The sequence below is a fragment of the Amblyomma mixtum genome, chromosome 9 (assembly GCF_055824585.1).
Source record: "Amblyomma mixtum isolate Tamu chromosome 9, ASM5582458v1, whole genome shotgun sequence".
Classification (NCBI taxonomy): domain Eukaryota; kingdom Metazoa; phylum Arthropoda; class Arachnida; order Ixodida; family Ixodidae; genus Amblyomma; species Amblyomma mixtum.
Window position 1 is genome coordinate 101,159,895 of NC_143020.1, and position 16,641 is coordinate 101,176,535.

At 43.4% G+C, this 16,641-nt stretch overlaps 1 protein-coding gene across 1 annotated transcript; it reads left to right on the top strand.

Moving 5' to 3' along the window:
• The first annotated feature begins 1,349 nt into the window (after window positions 1–1,349).
• LOC149330368 (uncharacterized) lies at window positions 1,350–8,170 on the top strand. The gene is made up of 4 exons (XM_089560245.1): window positions 1,350–1,437; window positions 3,329–3,512; window positions 6,361–6,508; window positions 8,081–8,170. The coding sequence occupies exons 1-4, from the start codon at window positions 1,350–1,352 to the stop codon at window positions 8,168–8,170; spliced, it is 510 nt and encodes a 169-aa protein (XP_089416371.1).
• The last annotated feature ends 8,471 nt before the right edge of the window (window positions 8,171–16,641 follow it).

Sequence of the window (16,641 nt, forward strand, 5' to 3'; positions counted from 1 at the left end):
CCTCCCGCTTCCGGTCTCTTAACGTTACACCTGTCATTTTTCTTTCCATAGCTCGCTGTGTAGTCCTTAATTTAAGCTGAACCCTCTTTGTTAGCCTCCACGTTTGTGCCCCTTAGGTGAGTACCGGCAAGATACATCTGTTTTGTACTTTTCTCTTGAGGAATATTGCTAAACTGTCATTCATGATCTGCATGATCGGAGAGTACCATGATCTGAGAGTACCACACGCACGCTGGGCAAGACAGGTCCCACCTAATCCTGAAACTCAGCCTATTCAACTGCCTTTACATTACTGCCTTTACACCAATAAGATTCAATTCGCCCAACTTTCCACCTTATTACTGCCTTTACATTGTAGCTGCTACTGACGGATTATTTTTGGTTAGACTACAGGAGTGGTCAATTCAAATTCTTCACACTATTAGCACAAACATCTGCCGCTTTGCATTAGACAGCGTAAATGATTTATCATACAGATTAGAAAACTATTTTAGGCCCTGATAAGACTGCCGCTGTCCCTCAAACATAAGCTCATCTAAAATCTGGTCCAGTCTTACCCACCTCCTTACAATTTAATGACCAGACCGCCGCGGTGGCTCAGCGGTTACGGTGCTCGGCTGCTGTCCCGAAAGACGCGGGTTCGATCCCGGCCGCGGCGGCTAGAATTTCTTTGGAGGAGAAATTCTAGAGGCCCGTGTACTGTGCGATGTCAGTGCACGTTAAAGAACCCCAGGTGGTCGAAATTTCCGGAGCCCTCCACTCCGGCGTCTCTCATAGCCTTAGTCGCTTTGGGACGTTAAACCCCATAAACCAACCATAAACCAACCAGATCTCTCTCGTCAACTGTTATGAACAACCAAGACAAAGAAGATAGCAAAACGCGCAAAAGCTTACTTTGTTCATCAGCAATTAAACTTTAGTGAGAACGTTCAACTTCCTATGACAACACTGCATTTACGTCCAAGTATATCCGCTTAACGGAGTTTCTTTAGTAGAGCTGCGCCGACCAAGAGTGAAATAAAACTCAAATGACGAGCTTTTATTTGCGCGTGTTATCTTTTATGCTTATCTGTTCCTCTCGTAAGCGCCCCTAAAGGGCACGAGGAGTTGTAGAAATAAAGTAAACAATTATCCACGTGCCCAGGACTTCTACCCTGCTGGTTCGATGAACGATATTTTAGCCGAGTCTGTCGTCAGTACACCACGTAAAATCCTTGCATAAGGTTCGGTTTTCCTCTCGAAGGGTGTTAACCCCGCCGCTGACGTGCTGAATTCCGGTAGCGACTGCCGTTTAAAAAGACTAGCGATGCCATACTTCTGCACCAGTTCAACTGGCATTCGATTCCGGGATGTTCGCCATCACTGTTCTCGGCTTTTTGGTGGTTTTCCACCAGGCTTCCTGTTCCACCCAGAATCCTGCGATAACGCAATGTCCAGGTAAGACCATTTACCGCGTATTCTGGTTAAGGCATAGAACGAAAGAATTACCTTAGGTCTTGTGAAGTGGCTACAATTAGCCTGGGTTGAACACTGGGCAGCCCATCTGAACGGTGTTGGTTTTATATTCAGTTAAGGACAAGACTGGCCTGATAAGTGAAATCATTCATATCAATGAAGCTTCAAAAACCGGGTAAGATCACTACTTTAGGACTTTCCCACCGAGACTGCGTGCTGAAAATGTTATTCAAATAATGATAAAATTTTTATTGCCGCGTGTTTTCTCTATGTTCATTGTCAAGAACACGTCTTTGAAGAAAACGTAATATATATGTTTCTTAAACGTACCGCATGCTTCAACTCAGATATTCTGCAATTAAAAAAATGCTTTTTGAGTTAGAATACCACTTCATTGCGCATAGCATTTTGAACGGTGCAGAGTATCAAAATGCACCTAAGAAATGCTAACTAGAAGTATGATGAAATAATAGTAAATAGTCAAATTTTAATCATTACTGTTAGTATCCTGATTTATTGAGAGGTGTGTAGCCCACAGTAAGTAATGTCCATATCAGTTTTTATGATTTAAAACATGGTTACCCTCCGCACCGCTGCCCAACAAGTCTAGGCTATTTAAACGAGTTACGTGCACTGGAAGTATTTTTTTGCCTGCCAGTTTCCCGAGAGCGCATTTATTTTGGCGCGATGTAAACAAAACCTCGACAATGCTTTGCCGAAGACCACGCTCTTCAAACCCAAAAAAGCTGGGTGTAAAAATTGCCCGGCATCTTAGGTGAAATTCCCTGTTTATTCCTTCAATACCTTCAATTCCTTCAGTAGTGGCGTTGTGGTAGGTAGCGTCTACCTCTGTATAAGTGAGATAAATTAACTGGCTTATTTCTCATCAGCCTCAACACAGATAAAACAAAGCACATTACCTAAGCGTTGTGTACGTAAAAGGACACATCCGACAAAGGACGCCTGCGAGAAGCAACATTCAAGTGATTTCTGAGATCAATAATGTCACAAAAATATGCCCGTGCGAAACCTTTGATCGTTAATATGAATCAATCCGATCAATTTAGAAAAGCACACTTAACTAAATCTTAGAAAAAAAAATACCCTGAACCCCAGAAAATTAAGGGTCAGTTTGTGCCATTCTGCAGAAAACCAAAGTCGTCGCGGACGGCGATTGCGACTTGAAGCACAGAAGAGCACTTAGTGAAGTAGAAGTTTGAGCAACGAACCAAGCTGTATACAGCTATTAGCTGCGTTTTAAACATTTATTAGTAGCGACATGTGAAGTCGGCATGAGACACAATGGTTATACTTAAAAGTATCCTTCGAAGGATTTTAAAGCGTAACGTGATGCACCATAACTTAAAGGCTTCATTCGCAGGGCGGTAGACCCATTTAATTTCTGAGATTACTTAACTCGAGAGGATTTAGCACGTAAATGAATACATATTTCAGGCATATAAACTAGAATGCGCCATGAATGATGCCTCGGTGACGAGTAAGCAGCTAAGCTTTGTTTATTCGCTTGAAAAGCGTGAAATATTTTGTACCTAAAACTTTTTATGCTGTTGCCATATAGCTTCACCTTTGGTAAAACACATCTACAGGCAGGCTTCGGTTGCATCTACTTTGATCTCCTCTTTTTCGAGAAGGATGTGATATACAAGTTAGCATACTCGATGACGTAGAGCAGGGTTAAGTGATTCAATAACAACCCAACCGAAAGTTTGCACACTCGTGTCTCTTCATGCAGGCTTGCATTCGAGTAATAAACACTGAACTGATCTGACGACTTTGGCTTTTAACGAGTAGAAACAAGATGAAAAAATAGCATATTTGATTTTCCTTTTTTTAAACTGACCTTGCCTTCTAGGTATCACTAACCCCGTCGTCCAGATCGAGAACATCACCGTCACAGACGCTGAGTTGGGTAAATCACCGAAATTCTATGGCACGGTCCTTGTAACCCAAGAGGTTACCAAAAACCCGCTCCTCAAGATTTCACTTTACAAAGCTGACGGCCAGCAGCTTCCCTGTCTTCCTTCAATTTTGCCGTGGTAAGTACTCAATTTTTTTTTTCGATAAGTATAGATTTAGCAAAAGAGAAATTAGAAGCATGTTCAAGAACGACGCCTAAACTTTGGGTAATAAAGGACCGTTCCCCAAAACCCAACAAAGCCCTCCCTCAGTGCGAACGAATGCGCACGTAATCACTGCGTGAACTTTTGGGAATCTCCGCAAGGCTTCCTCTGTTTGACGGAATGTGCTCAACAATTGCTGAGACTACACCTCACGGCACCAACGCATACTACCAAAGCAGCGCCGGTAACAGGCCCAATATTGCAAACGTATTGACAAATGCCGGCCCTAAAAGTACCAGAGTGAAGCCATCCATTTACAATATTGGGACGACTACCTGTGCTGCTTCGGTATAAGATACAAACTAAAGAGACACTTCTTTGGAAAGAAAATTAAGCCAACGCAGATATCTTTGAGATCTTTACGACGCATAACTCGTCATAGCATATCTACCAGAAAATACGACACAGCGACTAGCCAATAATGAAAACAACACAGAGAGTGTGAGCGCGAGATGTAAATTTTCACTACAGCTTTTACTTCAAGAGGACTCAAAGCGCGCGAATGTATGCATCTTATTGCAATTTAGCAAAAGAACTTAACACTGCGCGCACCGAAGAACGCACAGAATGGCCACGCTCCTGCTGATTTCTCCCCACACTCTATGCTCCTATTTCATTTTAGTCCAACGCAGTTTTGACAACGCGGTTTCGTTTTCCTAACCTGTCCAATCTAGCGCAGTCTACCGGAAGGCGACGGGCGAAAACTGGTATAGAATTGTCACGAACTCTACTAAGTTAGTCGCAGAGAATATCGACATTGTTTTGTGCAACATTTATTTGCTCTTTATCGCAGAATCAAACCCAGATTTTGAGCCGTCTGAAAAATACTGCGCACTTAGTCGGTCCATCGCAGGCCGAGGTACCAGTTAATTTAATTCCACAATTTCAAAGTAATTTAATAAATTGACGGAACACCTAAGCCGAATAAAGTTCTTCTCAAAAATACCAGAGAAAATGCACATCACTGCAACGTGAGTAGAGGCCCAACGCCAAAAAACGTTCGGCCTTTTGAACTTGTTCAAAGTTAAAACAAAATCACGTATTGTTTCCGTTCTTTTTGCGTGATCCCTGTAGGGAGTTTAGTTCGCTGCTTCAACCAAACGTTTTATTTCACCTTGTTTCAATTTTTGAAGAATCCGGGCACTTTAATAAAACTGGTTGCAGGGCCCCGAAACTCCTTCGATCTAACAATTTCTGAAGTTAACGTCCGCGCCACTCCACCGGTCGTGTCGCACGAACTCACCAAAATCTCAAACTCTGGTAGATTTTGCGTAGTGTCGAAGCCGGTCTTGGAATACAATCAGAAATGAAATATATTTTGGAGTGAAAGAGAATGCATTCGCATTTCCTACGCCTGAATCTAATCTGACTTTTTATTTGTTGCATTAACAGCTCACTAAATGGAGTTCCATGCATTGAAATGCTTCAAACATTTTCAGCCAACCACGTCACAATTAGACGACTCTGTTAGCCTTCGGCGTTGCACTTGATATTCTTTAACTAATGTTGCTATATATTCCGAGTAGCACATGTAATTCAATAAAGACGTTGCCGGACTACATGGTGATGTATTGTTTCTAGAAAAGTAATTCAGCGTTACTTTTTTCAGAAGACCACACAGAGACGAGCGGATGAGCGTCTGACTTCAATTCAACTAAGCTCACTGAAACACACACCCCGCCTGTGTCCTATCATATCTGTCTTTGCGCTTGTCTCAAAAAGTAGCTCAAAATTACTCTTCTAAAAGCATAGCCCGAAAGCTGCTCAGTGGACAACTCACTCTATCATTAAAATACCAGGTGTTTCGGAGAAAACTGAGCACTAATATTTAAAGATAGGGCTTTCGAGCTAAGGAGGCTCTGTGCGATAGAGTAATATCGGTGTTGGTGGACATGAACAAACAGGCGAATCGTGTTAACTATTCAAGTTATTAACTAAACCCTAAAAGTTATCCTTTTAACTATTAGTGATAGGCGCCTGATTGTAATTAGAGCTTTGTTGCCGTCCGCTGGTAATAGATATATTAGGTTTTATTCTTTCGAAAACGCGATTGCCCACGGCGCTGTGGCTTGACAAAAATTGGATATTTCCACTAGTTACGAGCATCGGAGGGGTTGCTTTGCCTGCATGCTTCTTGAAGGTGCATGTATTGAGGCTGAATGTAGCCAAAATTAGTTCAGCCAAAGCGGCGAGAGTAATCGAGTTTTCGAAATTCTAAAGCTGATACAGCGATTACTAACAGCCGGCTACAAATCGATAATTGAAGTCAGGTGCCTATCGGTAGTAGTTAAAAAGTTATCCATTAGATTTCAGTTATTCGCTTTAATAGTTAACGTGACACCTCAGTTTTCTAACGTCTGCCAGCAATGGTACTTTATAAAGAAGAAAGCTGCTATTTACCTCAAAAAGCCTTCGGTTAAAAATTAGTGATCACCTCCCCTAAGACACCTCTTATGACTTTTTAAAGTGCGAACTGGCACTTCAATGACAACAAACGAACCCGACGTAAATTAATATTTTTGTTCTTCGCTAGACTGCACATGACATTTCATTCGGCCATTTGCGGCTTTTGTTGGAAAGAGAGCTACTACTGCCTGCAGCTGGCAAATGACTGTCATATTTGAAGCTAAGTGGGAAAGGCATTTGTCCTACAGTGGGAGTAGGGAGGTTGGTTGGGATGATGAGCTAAACTAGAGGGGCAATGCAAGGGTACGGTCTATTTTGAGGATATTTCTTGTGCTTCTCTTTTTCCTTCCACCAATAGTACGCTGAAGTTGTGCGGTGGCACAACCGAAATAGAGAAGACACTCAACCAAGACTGGGGCAATACTTGTCCAGTCGCTCCGGGAACTTACACGGCCCTCTTGACATTCGACGTGCCCGACAACGCTCTGGCAAAACTTTATTTCGGGGTGAGTTCACATTGCCACTTTTCTGACACTTCGGAATACGTGCCGAGACTCTGACAGCTGACATTGTTGACTGTTCAGATAAGTTTATCCCTGACAGCCAAGTTGTCTGGCCGTAGTTTAGAACGTTTTATTCATACTTTCGTTCTCTCCGAACCATCAATTGTGAAGAGCGAAAACCGCCAGCCACGGGTATGGCCGGCCTGAACGTAGCACCGCCGCTAGCCGCACAAACAGTAACGTATCCACATCTGCCTTGCCACTTAGACCATGTCGTCACTAATCGGTCGCATAGCAACCACAGAGTGGCTTTTTTTTCAAAACGGAAGTAGCTCGTAAAAGTCCAGGGAGGCATCTCAAATTAAATAAAAGCATGGACACGGAGTTCATTTTGCGAATGGCACTATTGGCATGTTACCGCTACTGCCAGCGTGACTTCAGCCCCACAGCCTATATCACGGGGAGCGGCGAGCAATGACAAAAAGTCAAATGGAAGCAAAACGAAACATTAACCAACTTGTCCCTACAATTTATGGATCAAACCACAGTCATCTTCCAAAGGCGAAGTTCACTGCACAATGCAAAGCCTGTGATGTTGGCTGCACTAGCTGCCACTTGAGGGCCGGGAAAGAAGTAATGTTAAGAAAGCTCGGAGAAAACTGTGGGAAAAAAACCTCCCTGTTAATGGAGTGCGCATTAAAAGTTTAGAAAGTCAACCATGTGTGAATAATATATTGAGGGACATGCTACCTGAATGGGCCTAAAAACACTCGAGCTGGTTAGTGAGTGGTCTTAGAACGTGGTGCCTATTATCATTTGGTCCGGGTCGTACCGTGTGCGATGGGATTTTTAGCGCTTTTATGGGGCAGGAGAGGGGGATAGCAAGAAATCCAAAGACTATTAAGTACTCTCAAGAGTGTGGTGTGAGGTAGCTGCATAATGATGCTAAACTGTCGCACTTTGAAAGAACCTTCCTGGTCTGTTAGTGCTGATTGGACTTTTAGCTTGTGAACGAGCTGTATGATGAATCACTTTAAGGAACCGCCTCGTTCAACTAACTTTATACAGAGAACAGTGCTCCTTGGGGAGGGGTGTTTATGCTGCGCAGGATCAACCTCCTGAATGGTTGCCGCTGCTTGACTCATGCATTTGGCTCCTGTAGTTTTGATGCTTGGGCGAGTGAGGTGCAATAGAGCATTAGAATTCTACTCGTCTGTATATAGAGTATAGAGGTATTTACATGCAACACAAATAAAGTGCTTTAGTGGCCAAGGGTTAATGCGTTGACGATTTTTTCTGAGACGCACTACGCAACGGTGGTGGAATGGCTTTACGACCCTGCAGACCATTGACGATTTGTGTAGTGACATCATCTGTGTGCTATTTTGAAACTGTTGTCGGGTGTTTCGATTCCCCGTGCTAGGTTATGTGGTGGTGAAGCCACATCGTGGTCGACCAGTCAGAAATTTCACTGTGCCCCCGGGGTCCAAGTTGAACGTCAGCTCCAACGCACCACGTTAAAAGCTCGCGGTTAGTTTTTACTCAGCAATCTTATTGTTTCCCTCTTCTTTTCAGGATGGGAACCTTAACGTCAAGCTTGAGGTTGTGGATGACAATGACGTTCTTGAATGCGTGACGTTCCCCGTGCAAATAAAAGTTGACTAAGGGAATGCCGGCTTCGTCACCTACTATGTCACCGGTGCATGCATCCCTTACAGAAGAATTCAAGGAACAAGATGCTTATTTGTGTCCTCAACTGTGCGCTTCTGCTCTTTGGATGTCCTCGCCTGCAATCACGTCTTGCTTAGCTACATGTAAAACTACTGTTTTTGTCTATTGTGTTGTCAGCAGAAATAAACTTCTAAAAAATGCCAATCTGAGATATATTCGTATTAAAAAACAAATGTCCGCAGAGAACCGGAGCACTCTTTGAGGCTAGAGTAGCCGTGGTTCTTCGCGAATGATCCAATATAAAAAAAAAATTCATATGCAGGTCGAGTCACGAGGCTCGCACTTATTACAAAGCGAGGTCCTTTGAATAAAACAAGACAAAAACGTGTGAGTTAGCGCATTTTTTGTCGGGTAATAAGACTACATGAAGGCAGGGAAAAATTTTACGGTGCAAATTTAAATTTTTTCACTACCACAGAACGAAAAGGATGCGCCGTGCCTTGATGGGAATGTGCATACTGCTGAAGGCGGCACGATAAAACGCTAACGTGCCAGGTCACCCCGTACGAAGCCGGAAAAACGAAATGGAGCAATGACAGAATAAATTGCTGCTATGAGATAAAAGCAACGGCGCATACTAAACAAGCTACAAGACCGTCCATGGCAGTATAATGGTTGTTCCAGACAACATCGCACTGCCGGAATTACTCGCTATGACCTTCTATAGCAACAGCGTATGCCGGGTGTTTCTTTTAGAAGGTCCAAAATTTTTTTAAAAAGGTAAATTCCTTTAGATTTTTTTTAGCACTGGGGCTATACTGGAGGCTACGGCTTGCGCCAGGAAAGAGGAAAACTGCTTTAATTAGTTTGCTGATTAACTAAATATGTTAATAAACTTTTCTATTTTTAATTTAGGCGTTACGTTGTATTCGCAGAATGGGAGATCGTCCTGCAAGCAGTCCAACCGAGAAAAAAACAATTTTAATTAAAAATTTTTCACGCACGTTACAAGGCGCGAAAAAGTCACCCTGGTAGGCATCTTCACACCGTAACTCAGCGGCGGTGAGCGCCTCTGACGTAGTTCGCTCCGCCCTGCGCTTTGCGTCACACGGCTGATATCACCTGAAGCCCGGACGGGCGGCCTGCGCTCTCTCTGCTTGTTTCGATTCGCTCCGCGGCCTCACGGAATGCCGCGCTGGAACAAAAATGCAATGGCACAAAGCGCAGGGCGGAGCGAACTACATCACAGGCGCTCGCTGATGCTGTGCTACAGTGTGAAGCTGCCTACCAGGGTGACGTTTTCTCGCTTCGTAACGCGCGCAATAATTTATTCACGAAAAATTTTTTTCTTGGCTGGACTGTTTGGAAGACGATCTAGAATTCTGCTAGTACAACACATCCCCTAAAATGAAAATTATAAAAGTTAATTAACGTATTCAGTTAATCAGCGAACTAATTAAAGTAGTTTGCCTCTTACCTGGCGTCCGCCGTAGCCCTCAGTATAGCCCCAGGGTTAAAATAAATCTAAAGGAATCTACCTTTCTTTAAAAATTTTACCTTCTAAAAAAAACACCCGGTATATGCCACGTTACCATATGGCCACCGTTATATGTAAACAGGCGGTACCCTACATGGCAACCGAGTGGCACCAATCTATACAAAAGGCCAGAAACCTACGTAGAGCACCAAGTGGGACCGTCACGACCCCCATTCTTGTGTGTAAAATTACCACACAACCCACTGATCCCAACTGCTTACATTGCGGTAACATACCAACAGACGAACACATCCTATGGGACTGTATGGATAATCCACCTCCAGAAGACCTTCTGCCTGCTCCATCCCGGGAGGCCTGGCTTAGGCTCCTGAGGGAACCAGACAAGAACACGCAAACCAAGCTTGCGAAATGGTTGGTATTGGCAGCCCTCCTCACATTTCGTGCGGCCACACGTTTTTCTTTTTGTTTTCGTTGTCTGCCTCTGGCTCGTTTAGATGAAGTTATACCAAGACTGCTTTAGACGCGCAAGTTCCGCCATTTGTGCCCATGCCACAGCTTGGGCGATGCTTTGCGTCTTACTCTTTTCTCCGGCACTTTAAACAAGTGGACTGAAAGCAGAGGAATAATTTTCACATCCCTTCGTTTTAATTCAAAAACCTAATGTGCTCTGAATTCCGAAACTTTGCGGAGCCCCCTTTCAGGGCCCAGTTATCAATAAAAAATGAACAACTCTGAAGGTGAATAGTCATTAATTAGGCACTGCCTTGTTTAAGACACCCCTGAGTGGCAAGAAGAACGTTAAATTAGCTTTCTAACCTTCCTCTGCAAGTCCTTTACTTTATTACTACAGCACATTAGCTAATGCGTCAGCAGTGATGTTTTGTGAAAGAACTTGGCAGCCCAAGAAAAGTCTCAGCGCGGTCTAGGCGTCCGGCAAACAGCTGTAACTTGCCTTTGAAATTACTTCTCTTTAGATGAAGTGCTCAAATGTCCTGTTATTCTACTTGTCGCTGTGTTGCATAATTTTAAAACAGGTCAGCATTCCATCACAGCTGAAATGCGTTTTAAACAATTTTCAGAAGCGACCTAGCCCTTAGCAGTAATAACAGCCAATGCCACAGTGCAATAGGTTCTAGTAAAGCTGTAATTAATCTTCTGTATCCGTACTTCCCCTATTCAAATGCATGGAGCGTAAGCATCAAATCAAAGCGCGTACAATCTTTCTTCTCCTGTTGTCCAAGCCTTTAGCGCTGTTTTTCTTCAAATGTATAACTATCTCGCCTGTTTTGCTGTAATCCCTGTTATGCACATGAATGGACAAAGGGGAAAAAAAAGTAAGCTGGACGGTCTCAGGCTAGCGTGCATGTTACGAAGCGAAGTTTGGAATTTGAGTGGTAAAAAAAGCCTTTCTTCGTGGGCTGGTACGAATGGGCTGGGTCCCATATTAGTTCGGAATTATTTGGTGAGAATTTGGTGGCGTTAATGATTCTTAGGGAGGTTTTTGTAATTCGCCCTTTTGCGCAATTTTTGATAGCCATTTTGGAGTCGCTGAGAATGATGCTCTATTGGGTATGCGCTAGGGTGAGGGGTATAGCCGCTTCTTCTGCCGTTTCAGAGGGTTTCGTTTTGATTGTTGCCGAGACGATGTGCTCACCATTCTGATTCATCCTTCACAGCCGCCGCTCCATTCAAATCACGCGCGCCATCGAGGCACCCTCGGCGCGTGGAAGGGTAGTGACATCTTGTGGTAGGCAACAAAGCTGCTTTCAGTTCTTTGAAAGCAAGAAAGCAAGGCACTAGGTAGAGTGAGCACAGGTATGAAAACGCATGGAGGCATGGAGGAACGAAAGAACTGTCAATACGTGAAACAAGGAAATCTACAAAATTAGAAGAATGATTTGTTTTGCGCGCGGTTTACAGTAGTAGCAGTCGTAGCGCATACGAGTCCTGACAACTTTGTAATGCAATATTATTTGTAGGGGCCATACTACTGCAAAACGAGTTATATGTTGGGCTAGTTGGATTTGTGACAAATTATATATATATGTAGTGCAACCAGGACAGAAACACAAAGAAAGACAAACACGAGCGCTACGAAGCGCCCGTGTTTGTCTTTCTTTGTGTTTCTGTCCTGGTTGCGCTACAAAAATGCATAATGTTGCGCATACTACTGCATGTTCCGCAATTAAACGCGTGCCATAGAATGAACCTCACAGCTTAATCAGTGAATTGTTCTTACTTCAATTTCGCACAGAAATGGCATTTGGTCGCAAAATTATTTTATACCACATTCGTACCGCTATAAAAGATACAAAAGGTAATGGCATATTAAGTGAACGTTACAGTAAAAGTCGTTTCGGTGTTTTCAATATTCTTGGCTAGGCTTCAGCAGAGGCATATAACTTACTTCGCAGGAGCCTGCCGTTTGCCTTTAACGACAAACAGGTTTTCGAAGCTCCGTAAGTTAAAAATTGGCCCGCTCCGCTTGCGGCAACTTGCAAACGATGGGATAGCCCCGCTGTCATGAAAACAAAAAAGAAATGAAACATTATGCTTCTTCCAAGACCAGCTGTGTACGACCCCATCCTCTCGGCACTGAACGGGCAACCGAGGAGAGGGGAACGGAGGTGGGATGCCGTTTCCCGACTCCTGCAATCTGAAGTTCCGCATCTACACTGTGCAGCTTCCGGGGAGTATACTACTGAAACGAAATAAATAGTGACAGATCCATTGTAAACCAGTTTGCCTACAAGCGGCATGCGAAGACTTTTTTGAAAAGTATAGCTTAAGGTGATGATTATAAGCGAGTAGGCAGTGAGTGTAGCAAGATATAGGTCCAGTAGGGATTTAACCCGGAAAGTTCCACCCTCAATGAACCGAATACCTTAGTCACTGGAACCACAACTGTGGTCTAGTTTCAAAAGTTACAAAAGTTTATTCGGCCATATTTACAATATGCCCCCGGAGAGGGGCAAAAAGAGACAGACAAAACATGCCTCCTGACGAGGCCTACACCCCGGCTAACACATCAGGACACAGGTTACTGAACGGCCCCTGTTGTTTTGTCATCCGGCTCGTATGCGGGAGGAGCAGGCTTCGATCCCCAGTGCCGTCGGGTATCGACCAGTGATAGAACGGTTACAAGTTTTCCTCTGGCCCGATGCTTCGCTCGCCCGGGTGAAATGTTTGCAAAACGGGTCTGTGAGCCCGTCTTGTGTAGTCGAAAAAAAAAATAACTGTTCCCTTGCGCCACAAAAACTCACCTTCATCACTTGCTAACTGAAACGCGAAATCATATCGTTCATCGCATTTAGCGCGTACGAGCGAAGTCTGTCGGCCCGCCAGTTACCACAAAGCACGCTCTCGCCTTGTTCACACGCTTCCATGATGTCTGGACGCTCACCACCGACCGGTGCCGCTCAACGTCTCATGATCCCCTTGGCCGAATTAGACAAAACGAATAAAATAAACGCACGAAGCCGCTTCCACAGATGACATTGCACTCGCTGGAAAGCTGCGCGCGTAATCTTGCGATGGCACGCAAATGTATAGCAATAAAGGTGGAAGTAGTCTTTGAAAAGGCGCGCTCCTCCTAAGACCGCACGACAGAACGACTTAAGCAAATTCAAGGAACGTGGTGTCGCAGCACCTACTGATCGGCACAGGTTGCTACATCATCGCCGAAACCAGCTGCGGCAAGCCAGGATTACGTAGGGAATGTCTGCACAGCTCGGTGACGCGTAGGCTGCGAAAACGGGCGAGTCCTGTTACATGCTCATACCATCACCTCCGTACGACACACTCGGGAAACCAATCTTAGGATGCATTTGATACGCGTGGTTGATTTAATAGAATGGACAGAACTGTATACACCAGGTAGTATCGCTACGACTATCGATAGTACTATAGATAGAGCTATCGAAAGTACTGTCGATACTACTATCGAAAGCACTAACTATCGATAGTACTATCAATACTTTTTTTTACCATCGATAGTTCGGTAGTGACTCAACTATAGATAGTATCGATAAAGCTATCGATAGTTTTGCGTCACTAGTTTATATTCATTTAACTGTGTGACTTTGTTTCTGCTAATGTTGCATCAAAATTCGGATTTATTAATTTTATTCACGACACTTAGCAGAATAGTTTTCTCGAAGTTTACGGGGATCACCAATCTATCACACAATTTCATCAACAATTGCCAGTTTTTATTTATCGTTACTTGATCGGAGGCTGATTTATTATCCTTAAAAATTGTAGAAATTACAGCAAATAGTTCAATTCAAACTGAAGGTTTCAATGTGTAGACAACGTCAATAATGTAGATAGCATACAGTGTAGGACCTAAAACTGATCCTTGAGGAGGGCCGGAATGAACACCTAATAAAGAAGAGTTGACTCCATCAGCAGTTACAAATTGTTTACGCTTTGTCAGATAGGAAGATGGCCCAACGTATAATTTTTCTAGCCACACTAATCATTTGCACTTATTAATCAACTTATCATGAGGCACTATGTAAAAAGCGTCTGAGTAATCTGTGAAAGCTATGTTGAGCTTTCTTCCCATGTCTTTCATCTCAGAAATTTCATCTGTAGCCGTAACGGTGTAGTCGTAGAAAACCCCCGTCAAAAACAATGTAGCGCGTTGGTTAATAATACCTTTGTTCCAAGAATTTATTTAGGTGCTTGACCAACATATTTTCTAAGAGTTTGCGAAAAGTAGATTTTAGTGAGATGAAACGGTAACTATATCGACCATAATTTTGCAACCTTTTTCAAAAACAGGAACAACCTGTATAACTTTCCCGTCGTCGGGTGCCGCGCCAGAATCTAAGTACCGCTCATATATTATTGCTAAAAACGGTGCTAAGACTTCAGCTTATGTTTTGAGAAAAAAAAATATTAGATCTCATCCGCACCTGGTGTTCTTTCAGGATCAGTGCGCAAAAGCAGGTCTAAAATACCCTCTTTACTTACGTTGAAAGTCACTTGTCTGTTACCAGGGGGCGCGGTATCGCTGATCTGATCGCTTTTAGAAACCATGCTTCGGAAGTAGTTGTCGAAGCAATCGCTATCTCCTTTCTACCGGTGACAAAGCGGTCACCCAGAACTATTTTGCCCAGCCGGTGATTATCTTTGCGGTAAATAAATTGCCGGAACTTTCGGCTACTTTCTTTGACAAAACACCCGAGTGCTTCGGAAAAGTATTTTTCTTCGTTCAACCGCAGTTTTCTGCAAGTTTGACATATACGAAGACCGGCCACCTATCGTCACAAGTCTCTCAAATTTCTATTTCTTTGCACACCGAAGTACCCGCAGCAGTACTCTAAGGTTTGTATAATGCAACGACTCCATCATCATTCTATTACGTTGTAATTTTTTATTCCCTCTTTACTTTCTGAAACCGCCACACGCGCAACTTCTTTGCATCACTTGATTGAATCCAGTAATGGAAGTAATGGAACGCAGCTGGAGCCAGTCACAAAGAACGAGGGAATGAAACGAAAAAAAATTGTTCTATTATACGACTCTTTGTCGCACCGCCACTATCTTCAGAAGAGCACGCATTCCCGGAGACAGAAGTCTTAAGACCTCTCATGGTACATTGCCGAATGTGCTCAGTCCTGAGCTAGCAATGCCTGCTTGGTAGAGTCCTTTGTGTACAGCATTTGTATAGGTTTTCTTTGCGATTTTAACGGCGCTTGCTACTGCGCCTGCCCAGAATGTCCCCTTTAGAGCCCTTTTAGAATCCCTCGCTGTAATTGATGGATCATAACTCCAAGATGTAGAGTTACTCGCTTCGGAAGTGCGTACCCCATAAACTAATTTGTTGCCACGAGCAACTACGTCTCTCCAGACATCCACGAAACATGTCTACCTATAGAAAGGCCCAGCTAGCGGACAAAACACCTTCTTTTTATAAATAAATAGTAATAAATAATAAACGCCTTATGTAGCCGACGTCTGATTATTTCTGCTGTGCTTCTCAGGAGCAAAGACTACGCTTTCTTGTACGGTCGGCGTGAAAAAAGCATAATGTGAACACTACGTTGGCGTGTATGTGTAGAGCACATGGAATTGTATTCACTTTCGTAACCATAATTCTCGCGAAATTTCAGCTAACAAATGAGAAGCAGCAATAAAATTGCGGGTACTGCCACTTTCGACATACCAACGCTTTTTCTTATTGTTATTATTATTAGGAGAAATCTCATATGCACTCGCAGCTTTATTGTTCCCTTGCTTCTTTTTATGTTTTTCCTTGTTTCCGAAGATAGTTCAGGTGTTTTTCCGGCTCTGCCAGCAGAGTGAATGAATAATAAATGAGTAAAGCTCGCAGAACACAGACAGAAATGCCTCACCCGCTAGGTTGCGCTAAAAGAAGAAAAAAAAACACACTCTGTTAGATAATGAACCGTCAACAGAGACCGTGCTGTCAGAATGACTGACTTTTTTTCCCCCAAAGAGTAATTAACTGTCATGAGTGAGTATAAATTTGCTTCTGCAGCATTAAAATGAAACTTTTAGAGACATGATTATAAACCATGTGTCAAAACAGGTCTGGCATTCAGCGTTGTCCGACTAAGCGCGGTACTGCGCACATTGAAACCGGAAATTCCAGACAGCCCTGACACATAACCATGATATCGTCATGCATATTTCTGGTACCTCCACTTTAGGAAAGACAAAGATAAGAAATAATTAAAAAACCTAAGATTACGGTTGCCTTTTGGCCGATGAGACAGTTTGGACGGAGTACCACGGCTATGTTTACGACATGTGACATTCCAGAGTCATCTCAAAAGCCTAGTTATGTCAGTTGAACCTGACAGCTTGATCTCTACTTCGTCGGCCACTCTGGCATTGATTAGACAAGTTGAAGTCCACGTGTTCTCGAAATCTGTGGCCTTTATCAAGTGAACAAATATTATGTTCTTGATGCGGACGTTGTTCTGTGGTTTAA